This window comes from Argopecten irradians, chromosome 2, assembly GCF_041381155.1.
Source record: "Argopecten irradians isolate NY chromosome 2, Ai_NY, whole genome shotgun sequence".
Taxonomy (NCBI): Eukaryota; Metazoa; Mollusca; class Bivalvia; order Pectinida; family Pectinidae; genus Argopecten; species Argopecten irradians.
In genome coordinates this window covers 46,990,849-47,016,187 of record NC_091135.1, presented here as the reverse complement: position 1 = coordinate 47,016,187, position 25,339 = coordinate 46,990,849, and the positions used below count along the sequence as shown (strand labels likewise).

Sequence of the window (25,339 nt, the reverse complement as noted above, 5' to 3'; positions counted from 1 at the left end):
CCATAGTTTCCTTACAAGAGCTACATGTTTAGCTGGAATGATAGTCAATCTCATAGAATACTCCCCTCTCTAGTTTTTAAAATTTCATATTTCATCGTAGTTTCGTGAATACTGGCGTTACGTTTGCAGTTTGAACCGTCCAGAATTGTCCCTTCGTTTTCATTTGGGTGTAGATTCGTTATAGCCTTCTCAGCGGTGTTAGGATTGCTTTCATAGTTCAGCTATTGATTATTGTTGGTTGGATTTAATTTTTATCCAGAGTATCATGAACGTTTGTTAGAGATGTCTTTATTTTGTCAAGAATTTTTAACATCCTTGATTCATACACAATCTATGTCAGGTTACCACCATTTCCTTCTTATCTTTATAATCAAAGAAAGATAACTCCTAATTGTTCATGTTGATGCAGCTGATGAAACAATGCTGCACACACGCCATATTATAATTTTATTACAAGACTTCCAAGGAAGAATCTTTCCATGTCAAATGTCTGTGTCAAAGTTTAAAAGTCAAAGTGAATGTCAATTGTGTATATCTTAAAATGATGAAGGCTTCAACAAATGTCATTTTGCAATATCTTTTATTCTTATAGATTGAAATTGGGTGAATTTTCAACAAAATATCAAACTCTAGTATAGTTTTCCATTTGGTACAGAACATTGAAATAAAAGGCACAATGTATGAACACAAAAAACAAAAAAAATAGTTGCTATAGCAACCTGGTTGATTTCCATCTCTGTGCTGACATCACACAACAATAACAGATACTGAAAATTTAATTGCTGTAAAACAATAACTTATTACAAAAACAAAATGGTTCCTTGCTAATCTATTCAGGAATGACTTATCTATTTCTTTCAAAATTTTAACGGCTCCTTTAGGTTGCTAGGGGAGACCAAATAACCCACAGATGAAGTAAGGGAGGTAACTGGACCATACTACCAGGTATCGATGGACTAGATGACATATATTGTCAAATGGAGAAACACACTGATGGTGAGACAGGTCTACAATTCTGATCATGTGACAAAAGGAACGATGAAAGAGGCTTGATAATCACATTCAGAATCTCTGTTATTTTTTGGACACTAACTTTTCTCAACTGCTGAATGATTTTGTGATTTCCTTTCCTTAATACACAATTTTTTTCAAATAAATATTCCTCCTATAAAAATTCTATGATAAATGCCTTGTAAAATTTATACACCAGGGTGATTTTTGATTATATTTGTGCTTGCGATGCCCCTCAAGGCAGTCAACCTATTATGATTAGCATTAGGGCATAGGAAATCTAGAAAGTTTTAATAGAAAGTTTCCCCGACTCGTTCTTCAAAAAAAAAAAAAAAAAAAAAAGGTAATAATTAAATAAGATACTTGATAAAGAAAAAACAATCAGTATGAACATTCCTCAACACTAGCCAAAGTTTTAAGTTTACCAACATTTCTCCACTACAAAATAAAGCTACAAAGGAACATAAAATATCTGATATTATAAATAAGCATTAATCAACAGAGGAAAACATATGTCAAACACAATCAATTATAAATACATGTTCTAATATGGGCAATAACTTTCATCCTGTGGGCTCAGCATCTGTAATACATAATAAGTAACAATCAACTAAACTACACATAAGTAAATAAAGCAACAGAGAATTACTTGATCAAGTGTATGTATGGCTGGCTTAATTAGATCATCACACGTCCATTGCACATCACACTGTTTATAGAAAGAATGTTCTTTTTTATTTTATTTCTGTTTCTTCATCCAATTCTATTGGAAAAAAAATCAGGTATTGATTACTGTTTAAGCATTCTCAAAGTTCTAATTTCTTGTTCAACAGAAAAAAATTAACAATTAAAATCTAAATAGTAGAAAACGCATGTATTTAGTTGCGGAAATATCTGATCAAATTCACAATATTTTCAAAAATATCACAAATTTTTTCTTCAATTTAAACAAAACAGGAATGTGTGCTTTAAACATACATTGATGAACAACAAATGTCAATACATATAAAGAACAATGAAATATACATTGAGCAGATTAATTAAGCACATCATTTAAATTTAACGATACAATTGAATCTCCAAAACAAAGTTGTAAGAGTTATTCCCCTTAAATCATTGTATAAATATGACAAAGTTGCTCCCCTTGTACCAAAAAAACCAATCAATACCTCACAGCTACAATTAATTTACATGATGTATTTATTGGGATTGAACACATGGGGAGTTTGATATACATCTTTGCTGAAAAATTAATAAAGAATCAAAAGTTTGAATCAGTAGATATCAAACGCAACAGACACTAAGTTTGAGGCATGGGTGGAAATCTTGACATATGATACTGTAAATAAATGAAGAAAAACTATGACAAACAAAAAGGTTAATTGAATGGCACAAACAAAATTGAATTGGAGGAAAAAGAAATCCATCATTTTGTACTGATCGTCATGATTCATGCTGGACCCCAGAGGTCCTCCCACAAAATCAATAGCACAACACCGTGCTGGTGTAGCCCATCAATAGAACAGTTCACTACAGGGAATATGACTGTCCCAATAACACCAATCATTTTCAAATAAAATCTAAATGGCATATTCATATGTCCATCACATATTATGCACATGTGTTTATCAGCCATCCCACACGCAGTGTTTATATATTACATGAGGCGACACACCTGCATCAAGTGAGGCATCAGAATTTTATTTTTTCATTTTCAGCTATCATAAAGTTCTTTTTAAACATTTTCCACCATATGAAATATTTATGATTAAGTTAGATTGTGAACTTTTAAGTTTATAGTGATGACATTCACACCTACATGTTTGTGTGGCTGGTGTATAAAGTGATCAATCATAATTAAGACTTCCTATCTCTGTTGGCTGATGCCATATTGTTCCAGACACAGGTATTTAACATCATGTCCAACAAACTTTAACAGAGGTCAAGCACACCTGTTATCTCACTTGATAAATAAAACATCATCACATTAGAGTCTCTATGATGCTCATTCTTTGGTGTCTCTTACATATTAAAAAGTGCCACATAAATTTCGTCAATGTTTCCTCAAGGATCATTTTGATCAATGTTTTCATTCCAGGAATGTCCTTGGTTCCTGTAGTGATCCCGTGGGTCCCTCCATTGTGGCATTCTATTTAACACCAGCAATCATCACAAAAATAAACCAGCGGCAGCTTTATTGTCCACATCATGGACAGAATTTTCCCGCCGTAGTAAGTTCAATGTCTATTTGACAGGAAATGAATTGGACCCTTGTCTAGAGGCAGCCCAGGCTGTGAATACATCCCTGGAAAGATAAAACAGAAATGTATATATCATCAAACATCCTAAAACTACACAGAATTACACTAGATTGTAAGGTGTTGAGAAGGATGTACAATTGATTGATAATACATCTCTGATGATAGTGTGATTGGGATACCTCAAACTTAATTAGAGTGATGAATATTCTTATATTACCTAAACTTATTCACTGCAAAGGGTTTGACAGTCAAGAAAGTTACTTTAAGGTTTGAAAGTTTCATCGTCATGTCAGCAAGTAAAAAATGATACTTTTCTCTCATTAGATGGTAAAAATGTTCAAAATCTTAATCTGGTTGTAGTGATACTGTTGCAACTACATCATTTAATTGTTTCCATAAAATCATTTTACTGTTGCAATAAACGAGATTTATACACAAAAGGGATATGTGAGAGAAAGATAATGGGCGAACCTGCAATGACTGACGACACACTCATTGCTGCAGTACTCGTTGTCCCAGCCTGGGTTGTCCAGTGTCGTGTTAGTACAGCCATTCCTGATACACCACTTAGAATTATAGGGCATCGCCTGGTTACAACCATCCTATGATATATAATGATGACAAGTTCTAATAATTTGTCTTATAAAACCTTATTATTGCCAAAACAGCATTTAATACATTTCAAAATCCCCAGAGTTCAGGATTACTAGACCACAAGTAGGTGACCCATATATTTCTGACCCCCATGGGAAACATACAGTTGGAGCTGCCATTTGGGTAGTAAAAGTTTACAACCAACATTTCTCCCATTAACATTATATACATAATCCAACTTGTCTTTGTCAGTCAGATGCTTGTTAATCAAATTCAGTTTAAATAGGACTTTGCTATATGTGAAGTATGGCATAAATCATATTGACTTCTTCCGTTTCCATACAGAAGGTACACTTATAGCATTACTCACCATCATTTCCATGCTTGGAGGTGCCGGGGCGATCTCCGGGATGTTCCTGTACTGAGGTGGGCTTGTGTATCCTGCCTGGTACGGTGGACTGGTGGTCATGTGACCCATCATGTGATCCTGTGGTGGTGACAAACTGTTCTGTGGCGAGGTGGCTACTGACTGATTATGTTGTAGGTGTGAGCGGGTGCCGCGTGTGGGGAGGGGCACCACATTTAGACCGGTGCCTTCATCTGGACCACTCTGTAACACAAACACATCATCAGCAAATGTAAATAAAACACATGGTTTAATATCAACTATCATAATACTAATACAATACTTACTGATTTTCTCATATATATTCATTCATCAGAATAATTTGCATGCCCCTTCCATTCCTATATAAACATTTCATCTCACTGTTCCTGTGTCTCATACATACACCTGCCATCTGATATATGAACCATTCTATCAAAACTCTCCTAAATCAGTTCCTGACACACATTTGAAGCCCACCACCTTCACCAACAGATTTCACCAAATTGTATATAATTCATAATGGGTCGAACATCAAATACTCATAACTAGTTTTAGCTGATAAGATTCCAGTTAATCGCCCTGTGTGTACCTGGATGTTAGAGCGTAACTGTTGGCGACCACTCCGCGTTGTGATTGGTTTAACAGACAACTTACTCCCCTCATCCAGGGCAGCCTAGAAGGAAACACATCACACTTAGTACTATATATATATTGCTTCTCTTTCAGTATCTGTGTACAGGTAAAAAAGCACAGCTTCTGTACAGGTAAATAAGTACTACTATATAGCATGGCTTCTGTACAGGTAAATAAGCACTACTATATAGCATGGCTTCTGTACGGGTAAATAAGCACTGCTATATAGCATGGCTTCTGTACAGGTAAATAAGCACTGCTATATAGCATGGCTTCAGTACAGGTAAATAAGCACTGCTATATAGCATGGCTTCAGTACAGGTAAATAAGCACTGCTATATAGCATGGCTTCTGTACAGGTAAATAAGCACTGCTATATAGCATGGCTTCAGTACAGGTAAATAAGCACTGCTATATAGCATGGCTTCTGTACGGGTAAATAAGCACTGCTATATAGCATGGCTTCTGTACAGGTAAATAAGCACTGCTATATAGCATGGCTTCTGTACAGGTAAATAAGCACTGCTATATAGCATGGCTTCTGTACAGGTAAATAAGCACTGCTATATAGCATGGCTTCAGTACAGGTAAATAAGCACTGGTATATAGCATGACTTCTGTACAGGTAAATAAGCACTGCTATATAGCATGGCTTCTGTACGGGTAAATAAGCACTGCTATATAGCATGACTTCTGTACAGGTAAATAAGCACTGCTATATAGCATGGCTTCTGTACAGGTAAATAAGCACTGCTATATAGCATGGCTTCTGTACGGGTAAATAAGCACTGCTATATAGCATGGCTACTGTACGGGTAAATAAGCACTGCTATATAGCATGGCTTCTGGGCAGGTCAATAAGAACTTCTATATAGCATGGCTTCTGTACAGGTCAATAAGCACTGCCATATAGCATGGTTTCTGTACAGGTCAATAAGCACTGCTATATTGAAGGGCCTCTGTACAGGTCAATAAGCACTGCTATATAGCATGGCTTCTGTACAGGTAAATAAGGACTACTATATAGCATGGCTTCTGTACAGGTAAATAAGCACTGCTATATAGCATGGCTTCTGTACAGGTAAATAAGCACTGCTATATAGCATGGCTTCTGTACAGGTAAATAAGCACTGCTATATAGCGCTTCTGTAGCATGGCTTCTGTACAGGTAAATGAAGACTATACTTGTTTAATTTTATCGTACTTGCTGATATCGCTTACCTACTAGGCAATAAAAATGAACCACATAAATATCAAATTCTCACCGAGGCATTATTTTTTTTACATAATACATTTGAAGGTCTTTCTGAAGGGAATTTATACGGCAAGTCCACAAATTGTGCATTGACGTCTTGTGAGTGGTACGGTAGATATTAAGAATGGTAGTTATGTTTGTTTTGGACAAAAATAATATGTAAATGCATGTATACGCATAAAATAATTGGAAACCTACAAAAAGTATAAAACTATGCCCGAGTGATTTTCGGAGGCAGTGCTCCACTACGACACATAGGTACCAATTCGTACCGGCCGAAAGGTATAGTAGGCTTATATTCTGCACTGCTATATAGCATGGCTTCTGTACAGGTAAATAAGCACTGCTATATAGCATGGCTACTGTACAGGTAAATAAGCACTGCTGTATAGCTGGTACAAAGACTAAGTGGGATTTTTTTTATCCAAGCACAATTTAGTTTCATCGCTCTTTCTGGTATTGACGATTCAATATATTCTCCAAGAACTTTTCAAAAATTTCTCTTCAGATTTACTTGGTTTCTTAAGTAACCATAACAATACAACTGACCCCTGGTTGTGTGTACAGTAACCATATAAATACAACTGACCCCTGGTTGTCTGTACAGTAACCATAACAATACAACTGACCCCTGGTTTCTGTACAGTAACCATATAAATACAACTGACCCCTGGTTGTCTGTACAGTAACCATAACAATACAACTGACCCCTGGTTTATGTACAGTAACCATATAAATACAACTGACCCCTGGTTGTCTGTACAGTAACCATAGAAATACAACTGACCCCTGGTTGTCTGTACAGTAACCATAACAATACAACTGACCCCTGGTTTATGTACAGTAACCATAGAAATACAACTGACCCCTGGTTTTCTGTACAGTAACCATATAAATACAACTGACCCCTGGCTTCTGTACAGTAACCATATAAATACAACTGACCCCTGGCTTCTGTACAGTAACCATATAAATACAACTGACCCCTGGCTTCTGTACAGTAACCATATAAATACAACTGACCCCTGGCTTCTGTACAGTAACCATATAAATACAACTGACCCCTGGCTTCTGTGCAGTAACCATATAAATACAACCGAACCCTGGCTTCTGTACAGTAACCATAGAAATACAAATGAACCCTGGTTGTCTGTACACTAACTATGGCTCAACCCTGGTTATTACTATTATCATAACAACAGAAGCAATTGACTTGTGGATCATAAATTCAAGAACACCTGACTCCTGCATTAGAATATCATACACCTTAACCACTTGACCAACATATAGTGTAGAGGTAAGAAGCAGGTGGAAAATGTCAAACTACTTAGCTATCCTGACCAGGAGCAGAAAATGTTGATGGAATAGGATGGCAGACACCTTAACCATTCCCCCAACTTGACCTAGAGGCTGAGTAATGTTATAATATCAGACACCCTAACCACCTGGCCACCACAGCAGCCATTAACACGGCCAATAACATGATGAAGATTCTGATCTAACAGCACATTATGAATGTAGACCAGGATGTAGGAGGTCGGTTAGAGGAAGGAATTATTCCTGGCCATAAATCAGCCCTAGTAACTACATGGTAACACTATGCCAGGTACCAGGTATTCTATTTCATAACATGCTACCGCCATAAACTCACCACTGCACCTGCTCAGGCGTCCCCATACAATATCACATGCAGATGCCAATTTACAACCAACATAAATATTCAATATCAACAGATATCAAATTGTTTCCAAACAAAACTTCAATTTATTTGGAAATGTGGAACAATAAAAATTGACAATAATCGGATATAAAAAAAAAAAAAAAAAATTAAAAAAAAAAAAAAAAAAAGAAGAAGAAAAAACCAGCTTTAACAGGATGTAGTTATACTAGGTATAGTTTTCATTACTGGACAATTTATCATTGGACCAATAGGGACACTCGCCTATTGTCATTAATCCTCTAACACTACCAGGAAATCACCATCATAAAGGTAATATTACCAGCTTTACAAAAGAATGATGACATTTTTTTGTGATTTTCAATAACGAGTTGTTTTTCCACTTACGCAGCTAAATAGAAAAAAATATTGGACTAGGTATGGTAAGGGTTTTTTGTGGCCCCCAAAATCCGCTATTTTTCAAAGTCTGTTATTTTAAGATGTTAATCTTGCATTTCAAATATTAACTACATACCTGACATATTTGATAGTGCTATTAGGTAATATAGCAGTTCTAGTTGCCATGGCAACCATTTTTATTATACATAAATTATGTAAAATGTGAAAATTTCATCAAAATTGGCCTTTTTTTATGCAGTTTTTCATCTAGTTAACATAGAGCACATTCTAGAACAAACTTCATATTTCTCAAAATGATGTATTCTTCATGGCTGGTAATTCCCTTAAAATATAAAGTTTGTTCTAAGTTGTGCTCTATTGCTTTCAAAAGAAAAATATAAAAACAATAGGCCAAAATTGACCAAATTTTCAAATTTGCATAATTTATGCAAAGTCACCATAACAAAAACATACTTTCTGTCAACACAACAAAAATATTATTAAGTTTTTATCAGGCAACTTAATTTCTAAATACTTCATTTGAAATTTGGTAGATTTAGGGGCCAAAAAGAGTCATTACCATATCTAGTCCTTTAAAGAAATTTAAATTAATAAGCTGGAAAACTTGTATCCTATAAAAAGCTACCAGTTTTTGTATTTTGAAAAAAAATATATGTACTTCAACTCTGTTTCATTCTGCAAAACATTTAAGTACAGTTGAGAAGGTTGCAGAAGTTGACCCCAGCTCAAACTTTTAATCTTTTAATCATAGTCTGTGTAGTTAAAATCATTGTGACAATGAGCATGGATTGATTTTTAAAACTGTTTTCCTATGATAATTTTGAACCCTGCAGATAAGATATGGGCCAAAGTGACTTTTTAACGTTGTTAGTAGTAAATTTTTAATATAAATCCATAATAATTATAAAAAAAATATTCTCAAACAAATTTGATACCCACGTTTACATCTAATGAAACGAAGTCAAAATCTTGATCTTAAACCATTAACATATGAAGGAGAAGATTGTTTCAACAGTTTTGTATTCAAACAACAAAAATAAAAACTACAATATCTCTATTAATCTGTCATGCAGATTTTTCCACACCTTGAATTTATCCCTGGCATATAGATTTGTTTATAAACTGTTGGGAGCACTGGCCATGTGAGGACCTAGGAGCAGCTATTGGGAAAAATATGCAAGAAAGTACTTAAACAAACAGCTAGATAGACAACAGATTGAGGAAGGTCATTAGTACACGCTTTTGTCTTAACCTGTGAAAAAATGCTGATGTTTGTCAGTAAAGATTTCAACAGGTGACTTAGAATGTATACTTGTGATATGAGGAGGTACCAGTACCTAATTGTGTTTAATACCAGAGACATTGAACTCTTTGAGCTGTTTTTTCCCCTCTTTACCAATAATCAGTATGAACTACAGAGCCTTGTCAAGTATCAGGTTTGCCTACTTAACCTGTAATTAGAAAGTTAGCACTAAGCAGAAGACAAAGGGCGAGTGTGACCTGATGTTGTAGCACCTGTCCCCCACATCATTGTAAATCATACAAAATAATCACTAATGGCCCATCATCTCCCTAACAAAGACCCGACAGACAACCTGATACCTTCAAACCGTCCCCCTGGCAACGTCCTGATGCCCTAATACATCATTATCTTAACTGGGTAAAAAGCTTTTAATTTACATTCTAAGTGTATACCTTATTGTGTTTGGAAAAATCTGCATGACAGATGAATAGGGATATTGTAGTTTTGATTTTTTATGTTCGAATACAAAACTGTTGATATGAAAAATTAAGGAAAAAGAAAAGGAAAGCAAAGGAGAGAGAGAGAGAAATATACATAATATCATTCAACACTCCCTCCCCCTCCTTCAAAACTAAATACAGAAAAATAATTATTTTAACACATGTTATAGTACATATTCCAAATACAGCCGTAATGATTGATAACAGTAATAATTGACAACAGTAATGATTGACAACAGTGATAGTACAGCTTGATCTCCTCCTTACCTGGCATACCAGACTGGCTCTATACGTAGCAAGTTGCTTCAGGTACTCTTTCTTTGCATTCTCATTCTTCTTCTTGTAGTTCTAAAACAAAGATAGAAACAAATGCAAAATTAAAACCTTTGCAAAGAAAAAAGATAGCTATAGGTAGAGATGGATTGACTACAAAAAAAATACAAGATATATTTTAACAATTTTTCATTATGATGCGGTTCTCACAAAGGATTAATAGCCACAAATAAAACTGAATGTGTTATTGTTACATGTTGTAGTGCAAGCGCACAGCAACTAGAACTACAAGCCTTAATGGCAAATACCAGTTCCTCAGTAAGCAGTTCCATGCTCCTCCATTTTGTTTCCATGGTAACTGTTATTGAAACATGTGATGTGTCAAATTATCAACATTCCTAAGTTACAATAATTGACCAAGTTTGAACAAATTTGGTCTAAATCTAATGGGTCATTGGTCATTTTAGAAAACCTGTCTATAGTGAACTGGTTTACATGGCAACCGAAAATATGAAACCTCCATGTACTCTACAAGTGGTCCCAAACCTTTCTGCCAAGTGTCATTGAAATTGTCCCAGTAGTTTAGTAAGAGTTCCTTGGACAATTGTTTTTCTATGAACTGACAGACATACAAGCTGGTTCCAGTATAATGTGTACATTTCCCCCTTCATGAGGGTGGTATACAAGTTTGTCTTCAAAATAATAGCAAAGCTCTAAACAAAAAATGATTTTAAAAGTTGAAAAAAGAATTTATTGATCAAATAAACATTGCAAACAGATATCATTTTATTAAATTAATACATGCAGTCTAGATTTATTTCATAGTTCATATTGTGAGTAATTACAAAATACTTACAGTAACCTAATATTGCATCACAAAAATCAGTTAAAACATCTCAATGTCTTATTGTTATCAATTTATGAAATTGGTGAATTGCTTTAAAAATATGAAAAATACTTTTTATGTTATTATATCTTTTACCGAGAAAATCGAAATTACAAACCATTATTGATAAACAGAATTAAATGTAAATGTGGGGAATGTGACAGTTGTGTTTAAGAGATGAGTGGTACGATGATGGTGCAGACCTTCTACTCCTATCCCATCAATCAGTCTGAGACATGCTGGGAAATCCATTGACAGTTTAAATTCAATTCTCACAGCTACTTCTATTTCCAGGAGGCACAATAAAAGACACTTCCACATTTTCATGGGAGTTTTTCATTATTTTAAAAGCACATTACCATTCCCTATGTAAATTTTGAGACAATTGATCATTTTTGTGATCTGTCAAATACTGGGATCATCCCTTGATTTCTCGTACAAATATACAAGGATTAAAACCCTACAAGCTGACAACAAATAATACACAAATCAAGTCAACATGGATTTTTCCCTCAAATGGCACTGCACTCCAATTAATGTCAATAAAGCACACTTAAACAGAATGAAATGAATGTCATTGCTATGGTAACTGCTCATAACATCTAAGATCTTAATTTGAAATCTAGGGCCAATATTTCCAGCACAAACATGACTCAGGGGTTATGATTGAGTAGATCTTTAGAAGCCAAAGCCACCTGCTGCAGCTGAGGCTGAGTATAAAAGACAATGGCTCCATTGTCTCCCTCTGTGTGTATACCCCACGGTCCCTATTGTCCCCTTGTATGTAGTCCTTTGGCTGTACACAGCTATGGAGAATCCATATTGTTATCAGAATAATTTTCAAATAGGGGCAAATGCACTACAACCATAACACACGAGAAAAGGGCACATTCAATTGTCATTTATAATGATAATGAAAGACTTTTGACTACAGTACAAAGCTTACATATATAGTCATTTAAACAACACATGTTTGTGCTAGATACGTGTCACAATTACTGTCAATATACTCCTTCATTTTTTTTTCCATTTCAAAATATTTTATTGGTTTTGATAAAACTTCAACCTAAATCAAAGATATAGACTCTAATCTACCTTGAGGTTTGATAACTTGTGGTTTTATCAGGCCCCTGTTGTCTTGGAGATGAGGTTAGTCTATACATATGTGCACAAATGGTTTCTATGACAACTACAATTGATGCACCCATTCAGTATTGTGTGTTCTTTTTTATTTTTAATGAGATTTTAAAATTTAGATTTTGCCTATGTTATATTCTAATTCATAAAATGATGCATTAAGATATTGAGGCATATTGTAAAGATGACATCTTTTCCTACATTAACACAAAAAAATGCTGATATAAAGAAATGTTGATACATGTACTTGACTTGTTATTCAATAAATTTGAACTTTGACCTTTTCTTCGTGTTGATTTGACCTTGATCCAGATCAAAATTAAGATACCACTAGAAATGATGATAGAATTATAAATTTGAAATGGACTTGGTGTCCATTAAAAGGTCTAGCATTGACCGTTCTACACCGAGAATGAATCGTGTGATCAGATCGGTCATTATCATAAATACTGACCATCAACAATGATGGCCTGTCATTGTGGTCCGATAACTACCGACCAAATTGATGGTGAACCACCAAAATACCACACATTAATATTTTATGAAGCATATGGGGATTTATTGTACTGCCATACATACTGACCATCGTACTGACCATCGTCCTATAAACCCAGTCAGTGTGATTAACAGGCTGTGGATTAAACTATCATTAGTCCAGACGAGTAGAACAACGCTAATGATTACAGTCATTTCTCCTCCAATTATTTTAAGAAAGTAGAGTTTATACATCGAGAAATGATTAAATATATCTCTGATTAATAATACATTTAACTTGTGTTTGGTAAGCTAATTATAGCCATGTCCATGGTAATCATCCATAGTGCCACTCATTACTGAAGGTAATGGTCTGGTCTCATATATACACCGCAGCCTATTAACAGGGTAAAATGGGTAGTTATCACCCCTAAATAGACTTAATAGTCGTAAATTTTCAATACTTTACATCCATTTGAACATTTATGTAACATTAGATTTCACTGCTGTATGGATAAATTCAGCTATAAAATGTCATTATCTAGATAGAACTATCCCAAATTCCCTTAAAAAATGGGGCAATTAAACATTAATCTGCCTGTCCTTCAGAGATTGTAATTATGCATGTAACATGAAACTGTATGAAGTGCAGTTACATTTTTTCATTATGTTTATCATAATTGTTACATATAGCTGTAAGCAGTATATTTCCATTCTACTTTCAGTTTCCCAGTAATCAATTATTTGAAGTATGTATCACATCAGCATACTATCAGCACACACAAGACCCATGATAACAAGGAGTCCAGCTAGTGTTTTAGATTACCGAGGGTCAATTGTATACAGTTTCTGCTGCATCTTATCAGCATGATATCAGTATAATATCAGTATAGCTGCATGATCATTATCTGTTATGTGTTTGTAAGATTTCTTTTAGTTGTATACTGTAAACCAACCTTTTTCATGTGCAATTTACTTATGCAAATAGCGCGATCACATTAAATTTGCAAATGTATATATATCTTCACGAATGCATATGAACCTTGCTTATATTGATATATATTTTTACATTAATTTCAAAATTTGCGAAAAGTAATCTTTGCGAAAATGAGTAGACACGTGAAAAAAGTTGGTTGATAGTAATCAGTGTTTTAAAAGTTTACATCATCAGTAAATAATTATATTACTAGAACAGAATCAGTATATCATTGTATAATCAGTATACACTTGTAAAATCAGTATGCTTTCAGTGTATTAGCTCTCATTACAGAGTTATCTCCTCCTGCAGGCAGGTAATGATTTTTATGTCATTATTTCGTGCATAAAAATTAAATCATTTTCTCTGAACAATCAATACCCACATACAAGTGGAGATAACTCTGTAAATTGCTGTAAAACAGGTACTTGGAGTTTATGGTTTCAAGTTTATACATAATCAACAAAGATTTGTATAACAAGTATTTATGTTATCCATATATATATATATGTTGTGCCTTAATTAGTATAATTTGCACTCCTGTATGACCTGAAGTTACCGCCTTTAATTAAGCTGATTGAGATCTGACCAATGTGATTACTGACCACAAACAGCTATAATAAACATATCAAGACTCCATCTATAATTATGGCCGCACAAACATGGTCAAGAGTTCAACAGAGTTCATACTCTGGTTACATGGTCGTGGGACCCATTCGCCTACAAACAAATCCACCCCATCACTGACCCCTGGTCAGTATAGACTGGCCAGTACCATGGTCAGTTTTATCTTTGTTAGAAGACCTAAGGAATATAGAGTGCTGTGTGGGTATAAAAACAACTAGACATTTCAGGTAGGAGGGTAATTGGGACTCTTGTATTAAATACAAAAAATTTCAACCCTTACTGTGACTTAAAAACGAATGTCATCGTATTATCCTTTACCTTTATTAAAAACAGTAAGACAATTCCCCAAAACTTGTACCAGTCATACCAGTGCAAATATTGCAGAGGTTTTTAGCCCACCATTATCAGATGGTGGGCTATTCAAATCGCCTTTCGTCCGAGGTCCGTCCGTTAACAATTCTTGTTACTGCTATTTCGCAGAGAGTACTGGGACCGATCGGTCAACAAGATGGCCTACAGGCCGCTATCTTAAATTTTGATAGTTGCAGTTTGTTCCCGCTATTTCTCAGAAAGTATTGAAGGGATCGGTCTCAAATTTCATATGCAGGTCCCCTATAAAAGGGCCCAAATTGTGCATAATGTATTTAGGACTGATCAGTGAACAAGATGGCCGAAAGGCCGCCATGTTGAATTTTGATAGTTGAAGTTTGTTACCGCTATTTCTCAGAAAGAACGGAAGGGATTTGTCTTGTATCTTATGTGCAGGTTCCTCTAGGGCCATACTTGTGCATAATGCATTTTAGGACCGACCGACGAACAATTGATGAATTATGATTGTTGAAGTTTGTTACCGCTATTTCTCAGAAAGTACTGAAGAAATCTATCTCAAATTTCATGTGCAAGTTCCCCTAGGACCCTAGTTGTGCATATTACATTTTGGGACCATTTGGTGAACAAGTTGGCTGACATGTCGCAATCTTGGATTTTGATAAATGAAGTTTGTTTCCGCTATTTCTCAGAAAGTACTGAAGCGATTTGTCTCAAATTTTATATGTAGGATGTAGTCAAAGTTTGAAAAGCAGAGAAAAGATCCCTCTATCCATTGTCAGACATAGATCATTCTTTGGTGGGCACCAAGATCCCTCTGGGATCTCTTGTTTTATATACCCCCAGTTGCCCGTCCAAGTCAGATTTTTCTTCAGACAAAATATCCAATATGTCCAATTCCCATGATCAACCAAGTCTCATGTTGTAAATGAGTGAGATAAAAACCAGCCTGTTTTAAATGTGACTGGATACAAATTAGATAACTTACACTCTTGTGTTCCGGATCTAGACCATCCCACATTGAGGCTACGATCTTTGACACTTCTCCAAAGCTTGCGTTGGGATTCTGGCCCTTGATGGCTGCTTGTGTGTCACGGAAAAACAGTGCATACGCTGACACAGGTCTGAAAAGTGAGAAATACATGAGGTGGTTAAATAAAGTGACAACAAAGGTAAAAAAAATGAGACAGACAGGTTATAGTGTGAGTGAGAAATTGATGGGTTATTGTGATAGAATGAGAGATAGATGGGTTATTGTGACACCATGAGAGATTGATGGGTTATTGTGATAGAATGAGAGAAAGATGGGTTATTGTGACAGAATGAGAGATAGATGGGTTATTGTGACACCATGAGAGATAGATGGTTATTGTGACAGAATGAGAGATAGATGGATTATTGTGACACCATGAGAGATAGATGGTTATTGAGACAGAATGAGAGATAGATGGGTTATTGTGATACAATGAGAGGTAGATGGGTTATTGTGAGTCTGAGAGACAAATGGGTTATTATGATAGAGTGAGAAATATATGGGTTATTGTGATATAATGAGAGACAGATGGGTTATTGTGAGGAAGTGAGAAATAAATGGGTTATTGTGCGACTGAGACAAATGGGTTATTGTGAGAAGCTATGAGATATTGATGGGTTATTGTGAGAGAGTCAGTGAGATATAGATGGGTTATTGTGATATAATGAGAGACAGATGGGTTATTGTGAGGAAGTGAGAAATAAATGGGTTATTGTGTGACTGAGACAAATGGGTTATTGTGAGAAGCTATGAGATATTGATGGGTTATTGTGAGAGAGTCAGTGGGATATAGATGGGTTATTGTGATACTAAGAGACAAATGAGTTATTGTAAGAAAGCCATGAAAGAAAGATGGGATATTGTGAGAGAGCATATGCTTACACAGGTCTGACAAACCTGAGATAATGTTAATATCATTTTCAGATTTTGAGCATCAAAAGAACTCAACTGACCACAGATTAACTATGTGACAACTTCTGAAATATTTGTGCATCTAATGACAAACTTATTTTAGCAGTTCTAATGTTCAATATATAACAGATATAAAAAGATCTTCACAAAGAGAAAATGCTGTAAAGCTACCTACGTGTCTTAAAACTATGGAAACTGCAATTATCCAAATTCTACTGATTAATCAGGTGTGCATGTTCCTATTACAAATGATGATTAAAACAAAATGTCAATGCGAAAAACACGGTGATAAGTAGTGATCCCTACATTAATTTACCATAACAAACAAAACTTAGCCAAAAAACTCTGAGACAGAACATGCAAAACAACGACAAAAGAATTAGGCCATTGTCATAATTGGCTAAAACTAATATCCTGTAAAATCTCTTAAGTGCACGCGCAGCTGCTTCCTATAGAATGTGGTTTTCTTATTGCTAAAAAAAAATTTGATTTGATAACAGTCATTAGACAAGAAAAAGGCAGCCTGTTTCAGTTCTCTTAGGAGATGGGTCTTAAGGCTTTCAGAAAATCAATGTCAGTACCATTACTACTCATCAGGAGATTGGACAGATGAACATCACGAATCCACTGATAATTCTAGGTTTATTGTATTGGAATTCTGGCCAGTCTGTTTCCAGATTACTTATCAATTCAAAATTTCAATAAATGCAACAAGAAGTGGAAATTTATTAGATCTATCATGCATTTTTAACACAAACCCTAATAAGGCCTGACCTATTCAAAACCATATGTTCATGGACTAGTTGTATAGGTGGATGAGAAACAAAGAGATAACACACCTGCCTTTTACCTAGTTGACCAGTGTTTAATTCCCTAACCAGATATGAGAGGGTGTGGTGACCGAGATTATCTAATGTTACTACAGCCTACCCCTTCTCCCCCTTCCAACATACGTCTTCCAAAAACGACAAAGCTGAATGTCTTCAGACAAAATATAAGAGAAACATTTTCTTTATAAATCTTTTCTTTTACTATAATTAGCGCTATTTAAAAATATCTATACTAGATATTACTGCGGCGATACAAACAAATAATAAGATGGATTCAAGTAAGAATGGAATCTATGCTAGAGAGCAATAACAGAAAGCATGCAACAGAAGTAATGGAGCTTAAAAACAACTTCAGGCTAGCAGAAAATGTTTTCTTATTTTCTTTCTTTTCTTTAAATGTTAGCTTTGTGTAAAAAACAAACCTGTAGGGAAGAAATTGTACAGATTAGATTTAGTATCCCCAGTAACATTAATATCTGCATTATATTACATTATTGTGAAATTTAAACTTAGTGCTTTAAACTTAAAACTGACACACTTGCTGACCTTGAAAAAAAAAACTGTCTAAAAAGGGATAATTGGTTTCAACTGACAACAGATGGCAACCCAGGTAAACAAATTAGCGGCAAGTCTTACAGTGGGTCTTACGCAGCAAAATATAGTCTGGGGACAGAACAATATCAATGTTGTTGAAAATCATTGATACTTCTGGACAAAATTCTGATTACCGGTACTAATTTTCCAAATTTTCTGTAAATTTCCTTGCTATGGCACTGGAGCGTAAAAGTAATTGACAAGCCCTTTAAAGGTGATGTAGTTATGACTACCCAGATTTATTGGTTACAGGTGAGTGAACATAGCTACAACAGGTGGGGCGAAACAGGTGGGAAACGGGGACACTTCCTTATCCCTTCGGTGGGAACAAGTATAAAACCAAAATGCCAGATTATAAAATTCAACTAAACTTCAGAATACATAACATACAAACAGAATTTTTAATCATCTTTCTGATTATAAAGATAATTTATGTTAAAATGAAAGCAGAAATGTTTTTTTTTTATTGGAACAATTGTAGATATCAAGCAAAAATGTACCACCCTCAGTTGACAATTCCAATTCACAACAACAATTAACAAATGTATAATTTCCAATGCACAGCAACGATTAACAAAGCTTATAATTAAGTGCACAATTCATGGATACACATACAATGTCAGTAGAACAAGTCTGCAGCCCTTAAGATATGTCCTAAGATGAAAGCATGAAGTATGCATCAAGGGTTCAGAATTTGATTAAAAACAGGTCTGTAATAGAGCAAAGAAGTGCCAAGGGAGATTAATATGAAATACAGAAAATTTGAAGGTCATTACCATTTCCAGAGAAAACACTTTTTATCCAAAATCTGTGCTAATTCTAAAAGCAATATTACTGTTGTTTTATGATGATACCATCCCTCTGATCATCAAACTTTTCTTTAAAGCTTAAGACCACCAAAGGGACCAAGGAAGTGGTCATTATAACCGAGTAGTCTTTATACACAAGTCAAATTGTGCTGAACTTGACCATTTGAAACTGAGAGAAAGTGGTTTTAACAAGCAGGTGGTCTTTATACAGAGGTGTTTGCTAAGGCAGGTTCACGTGCTAAGAGAATTGAAGTACATGGTAAAATTATTATATGAGCGAACAAGATTTGGATTTAGATAAGACAGTTTTCTTCAGCTTATATGTGGAGAATAAACTTGATCATCTGTCTGTTAAGAATGTATTTTAAAAGTTAACAATTAATTAAATTCTATATCCAAAGCATTTGTTAATTACAGCTAAATTTAAATATTTCTGCTCCCTTACTTTTGTGGTTGGTATATAAAATAATTTCTGCTCCCTTACTTTTGTGGTTGGTATATAAATAGTTTCTGCCCCCTTACTTTTGTGGTTGGTATATAAAATAATTTCTGCTCCCTTACTTTTGTGGTTGGTATATAAAATAATTTCTGCTCCCTTACTTTTGTGGTTGGTATATAAATAATTTCTGCTCCCTTACTTTTGTGGTTGGTATATAAATAATTTCTGCTCCCTTACTTTTATGGTTTGTATATGAAATATTTTCTGCCCCCTTACTTTTGTGGTTCATTGGGATCCTTCTTCTTCTTCTTTTTGGGAGTTTTCTGTTTCTTTGCCACTGGCTGATCGTCTGTTGTCGTGGCAGGTCCGGCTGCTGCTGCGGCGGCCGCAGCAGCGGCAGCTTGACGCTTCATTACGGCTAACTGTGGACACCGGTGTTAATACACTAATTAATTACAGGTAAGCACTATTAATAGCTTTATCATTAGTAAATCTACAAAATTGCAATACCTGTATCTCATTAAAGATGAGATTCTCTAAATTAGCAGTTAAAACACCTGTGACGAAAATTTTGGTACCAGTTACAAGGATGATGTACAAAAAGCAATTAGAATTGGTGACCTAAAAAGATAACTTACAATTTGTTGAACATTTTTCTTAATGATCTATCAAAATGTAAAGTTTTTCATACAAAATTTTCATCAAATCATTGTTAGAATAAATATTTGGTTTTCAACTTTTACTAAGATGTATTTTTCCTTGTCTTCAGATATTAACTGATACAAACAATTATTGAAGTAAGTGGGACAGTGGAAATACTGAAAAACAAAGTTATCCAAGTATCCGAGTCAAGTGTATTGGGTAATAATTTTGAGATAAACAGGGTTTTCAAGCTTAAAGCGTTCGAGTTAATGAAATTCCGAAATCTTATAAATAGTAGCACTAACCTGTGCCAACGGTAGACTGTCGTCGCTATCACTGCTACTACTTTCCCTGTTTGGTGACAGAGAGGTGATGCTGCCGGCGGGCGGGGACCCTTTACCCGACGCCACACTGTGGAATCCCAGATGTTTCTGTACATCTGAGTGACTAATGGTCTGAAGGGGTTCACTTGTCACTAAGTTAGTGTCCAGACTTACAGAACTGTAGGTGCCCATGGAGGTCACGGCCGGCGGGTGTAGACTGTTAGTAATAGAAATGTCCGGCACATCAAAGTTCTGAGGGGGAAACTTAGGCACTATTTGGTCTCCCATAGAATTTCGCGACATCTCCGATAGATCCATGTTTCCTGTTGGAGGGTGAGATAAAACAGCCTGAGAGGTAAATCCGGACTGGAGGTTTTCAGAATGAGAAATAGAATCTGAAACTTGTGGAGGTAATGTCAAAGTGTTGATATCAAAATCTTCATCACCAAAACTAGGAGTGTGGAATGTCTGAAAAGATGAAAATAGAAGAATGTTTTACAATAGCAAAGCTCAATAAGCGGATACATGTTCACCAGTTTGTCTTTTTAGTAGCCTAAACAAAGAGGATTTTCCCCTTTTTCATTTTTGCAGTGACCTTGACTGAGCATCCAGTTCACCAGAAAAAATTCTTTTTATACATTTTTTCAGAAAATGAAATCATCATTTGTAATATAATGAAATTGCATGCTGACCATTTTCTTAAAACAATGACCTTGAAACGACCTTTAAACAGACAACACATCTATTAAGATATTTTCTGACTTCCCTCCAAAGTTTATTGCCTATCGATATCAACATAGGTAACCAGACCAATCGTCAATATATATCTTTTATCATGTATCATGTTGAATTTGTTATTTTATTGGAGAAAATTACGAGACAATCATGGTGGAAGAGGATAATATAATAGTGACATGACCATTTATTGGGTAACACAATATGTGGCCATAATAAAAAGATGAAACATCACAACCATATATTACATAGTTTATAGATATATTCTGTTACCATTGTTACAAAGCAATACCATATACCGTACAGAACTACAAATAAAACCTATATCTGCAATATATACATGATGATACATTATAATCTTTCATTCTCTAGATGATATAATGTATTAAAATCTGTAATTCCACAGTTCCTAATTAACAAATGATGAAACAATGCATCACCCTCCATGGCTATCATTTATCACAGAAAAGACAAATGGGACGAATAGCTGAAATGTTTGTCACATGAATTTTGTACTGGTAATTAAAAAATACCACTGAAAGAGAAAACTAATTTACACAAGTCTTAGTTCTCTGTTGAAATGGAAGCATACAGTAGTAAATCTATGTGCATATATACAGAGTATTTTGAAAGAATACATATCAGAAAAGCTGGAAATGGGTCATAACCTATTCTTTTAGATATTTTAGATAAAAGGACCCATGAAGAATAAATGTAAATTGATCACTGAATATATTATAAACACAACACTAAAGAAGATTGATTTTTTTTAAATTTTTCAACTGTTTTATGAAAAATATTTCTGAACACTTTGAAGGAAGAGATTGTTTATCTTGATTAGAACTGCCATAAACTGACTCAGAAAGTTCTAAAATTGAAATGGCATGCGTAAGAATATACTTCACGGTATCTATACAAACAAGTGTTAAATACTGATTTCCGTGACACATAAAACTTATCTTATTCATTTTTTAATGGTAAATCTACTGAACAAAACCTAAATTTGTGAAAATAAAACGTTTTTTTTAGTACAATAGGCAAAAGTAAATGAGTATTGCCTACAGCAGAAAACAGTTCTATAAGGCTATAACATACATACCCCTCGTAGCACCATCCCCTCTAACAACAGACACAAATGGTGATCAAGCCAAAACTAATGTCCACAGATACAATTCGACAGACAAACATCATCTATCACTATCAATGTCTCCAGAATTAAAACATTAAGTCATATTTTCGGTGTAAAAGCCCTCCGTGATATTTTGTCCCATTAGGATGTGACCGATCGCTGGGAGAGGAGAGCGGGAAGGTGGTATACAACCTGGGTATCCAACAACCACATCAGGATCAATACCACACAATAGGCCTGTCCCTTAAACAGCTGGCAAATGGAGGAGAACTTCTAAATCTATACCGACGAACCTTCACTCTAATCAGCACCTTTTTAACGCCTTTTGTTTGATACAGCATCACAAATGTATTTAAATGATGTAGTCTCCATGTCTTCTACTTCAAATCTTTAATCACATTATTTTATGTTTTTTTGCCTTATGAAGAAAATTAATTTTTGGAACTACTGAAGCATTTTCTCCTCATTTTATAGGTATCTTATCAAGAAAAATCTTTTTGATGAATTACTTTTGCTAAAATAATTTTTGTAATGACTTTTGGTAATGAACTCAAATTTGAGGATATAGTCTAGCAAACCGTTATAAGTACATAGTCCCAGACCACAATAAGTGAAATAAATATAAAACTTTTGTCTAACTCTACCTATGTATGAATTCAGGATTTAATATATACTTTCTACATTGAAACTTATATCAGCATTACATATTAAAATGAAAATCATGTGAAGATTAACGAACCTAATTTCACAAATTGTGAATTTTAAACTGCTCGTTAAAGGTGTAATCAATCTCAGTGATGTCTCAGGTATTTAGGCCAGTGACACAATATATTAGCTCTAATCATCATCCATAACAGTTAATGTCTATCTCTTAATCATTCTCAGACGTCCGTCGAATCGCCTAACATACCAATGGATAAATATTCACAAGAAAACTTCAACAAAAAATATGCATAATATGCAATGCATCTCCTTCAATCCTAAACTTAAAATAAAAAATGCGCAAGATCATTGTGCAATTCATTAAGTTGAAAGTAGGTTTCATATCAATCTAAGTGAGAACCCATGGGATCTAATGGAGCCAGAATTTATCAAAATAATGATGATTCAGAGCAATTGTGGTCTGTCAATATGTGAGTACACTGTGAAAAAAGTTTTAATAATTTACTGATAGTTAAAACAAATTTCAACACATTTTACTAATACATGTTCAAAAATTTCACAGCATAAGACTTTTTTGCATTTTTTTGGTTAAAGTACAAGGTTTGTGCCAAATTATAACTCCCCCAAATAGGTGTATGACAAGAAATTTCTCTTCCAGTATAAGGTTTGAAGCAAGAGATATTTCCTCAGTACAAGGTTTGTGACAAGATATATCTACCCAGCATAAGGTTTGTGACAAAATATTTCTCCCCAGTACAAGGTTTGTGACAAGAGATATCTTCTCAGTACAAGGTTTGTGATAAGAGATATCTCCTCAGTATAAAGTTTGCGACAAAAGATATGTCCCGTTACAAGGTAAGTTTGCGACAAGAGATATGTCCCGTTACAAGGTTTTTTTTTATTTATTGTGACAAGCGATATCTCCCAAGTACAAGGGTTTTGACAAGAGATATCTCCCCAGTACAAGGTTTGTGACCAAATAAGCGCCCCCATCCTTATAAGCGCCCCTCCGCCTTTTTTGGGCTTCCATTTCACTTATATGAAAACGGTGTTGGTTTCCTTCCTGGTTTTTTTTCCCATATTGATTTATGGCTTGAAAAAATGAATTATTTTATGAGAGCCTTGTCCAAATTTGATTCTATTAATTGCCTCCCTTAACTCCTTCAATTTTTTTAGCGCCCAGGCTGCTTAATAGGTCGAATACGGTAGATATTTATCCAAGTAACAATCATAAGAAACATACTGGTTTAATGCTCAAAGCTTTTTCTGAAATTAATTCCAGAGTTGTTTACACCAGCCGAAACATATCTTAAAGTCAGTAATATTGATCTGACATTATCTTTGACACAATTTGATTCCTAGTACAGTAAACTATTTTACAACAACAATTATAACATGTGTTATTCATTTATTCCGCCATTGCCTTGTAATAGACACACATAAAATGTTTTCTCTGCCTTCCACTGTTCAGTGCCTGTAATTCTCTGATACAGATCTGTATTCACTATCCATGTTCAATGCCTAATACCCTGCTATCTAACAATATTCCCATCATTTTTACATCATAGTCTAAAAATCAATCCAACTCTGTTCTCCATTAAAGCTTCTATGTATCCACTGAGATTCTGCTTGACGTTTAAACATAAGCCATTCTGAAACATTGGGGCACATTTGTTTATACGATGAATTATTCAACGTCATGTACTAAAAATCCTTTTCATTAACTAGTCTTTATTTTTCCATTAAAAGTTGATGACACAGGATTTTTCAATTGTTAAATACATTTTGGACGACGACTCTCACCAATAGTCCAAATTAAGACGGAGAGGTATTAACTTCCCTTGACTGGGTTTCTATACACCACTGTAATAGGTGCTACAATGGTGTTCCATTTGATAAGGATAAAAGATTACAAGTTGTTAATAAACAGGGTACAATTCCCTGTGTGTCACCTGTCGCCGCCCCGAGGCCAGGCCAAGTTCTAAGCTCAACCCAGGTAGAATTACCTCACAACATTTTACGACTTCTTTATAACCAACTTTTAGTCAACTTCTCGGTCAGACCCCCAATAAGGAAAGCCACATCAAAGAGAATGTACATGATTTTATTTCATTCCTTGAAAGAATGGTGAAACATAAAATATTTAATTAAATGAAAATAAAACACCAGAACAAATACTTTAGCTATAATATGCAACCTTAAGCTTGAAAACCCTTTTTAAAGAAAAACTACGCACATTTTATGTGCTTTGGAGTAATTTGTATGCCTTTATAAGAACCGTAGGTCCAGATAAAAGTTAGCCAGGCCTGTAATTGTAGCCATGTCTGGTGGCCTGACCTCAAAGGTCAGTCTAATCAAATCCATTAAAATCCAGTGATTCAGAGAATCCCACAAATATCCAAATATGGAATCTGTACATGGATCAATGATAATTATTTTCAGATTCAATATTATAATAACCAAATATTAAAAATGTTAGAATTTTCCCTTTTTTCAAATCCGGCCTCAACATCAAATAGCTTTTGTTATGGGATTGGGATCCAATATTTCCATCACATGATAATGAAA

The 25,339-nt window shown here is 34.7% G+C and overlaps 1 protein-coding gene across 6 annotated transcripts in view; it reads right to left on the bottom strand.

Annotated features, from left to right (window-relative positions):
* Positions 1 to 561: 561 nt before the first annotated feature.
* Positions 562 to 25,339, bottom strand: part of LOC138315715 (TOX high mobility group box family member 4-like) — an 82,196-nt gene continuing 57,418 nt past the window's right edge. For 4 of the 6 annotated variants that reach the window (XM_069256948.1, XM_069256947.1, XM_069256944.1 and 1 more), the window contains 8 exons: positions 20,227 to 20,712; positions 19,556 to 19,701; positions 15,651 to 15,786; positions 10,230 to 10,310; positions 4,844 to 4,927; positions 4,237 to 4,476; positions 3,744 to 3,874; positions 562 to 3,316 (listed from right to left, as the gene is read on the bottom strand). In XM_069256948.1, coding sequence (XP_069113049.1) covers positions 3,256 to 3,316; positions 3,744 to 3,874; positions 4,237 to 4,476; positions 4,844 to 4,927; positions 10,230 to 10,310; positions 15,651 to 15,786; positions 19,556 to 19,701; positions 20,227 to 20,712 — 1,365 coding nt within the window. In that variant the 3' untranslated portion in view covers positions 562 to 3,255. Of the gene's footprint in view, positions 3,317 to 3,743; positions 3,875 to 4,236; positions 4,477 to 4,843; positions 4,928 to 10,229; positions 10,311 to 15,650; positions 15,787 to 19,555; positions 19,702 to 20,226; positions 20,713 to 22,078; positions 22,265 to 25,339 lie in introns of those variants that run through there. The other 2 variants (XM_069256949.1, XM_069256946.1) reach the window with 2 other exon arrangements.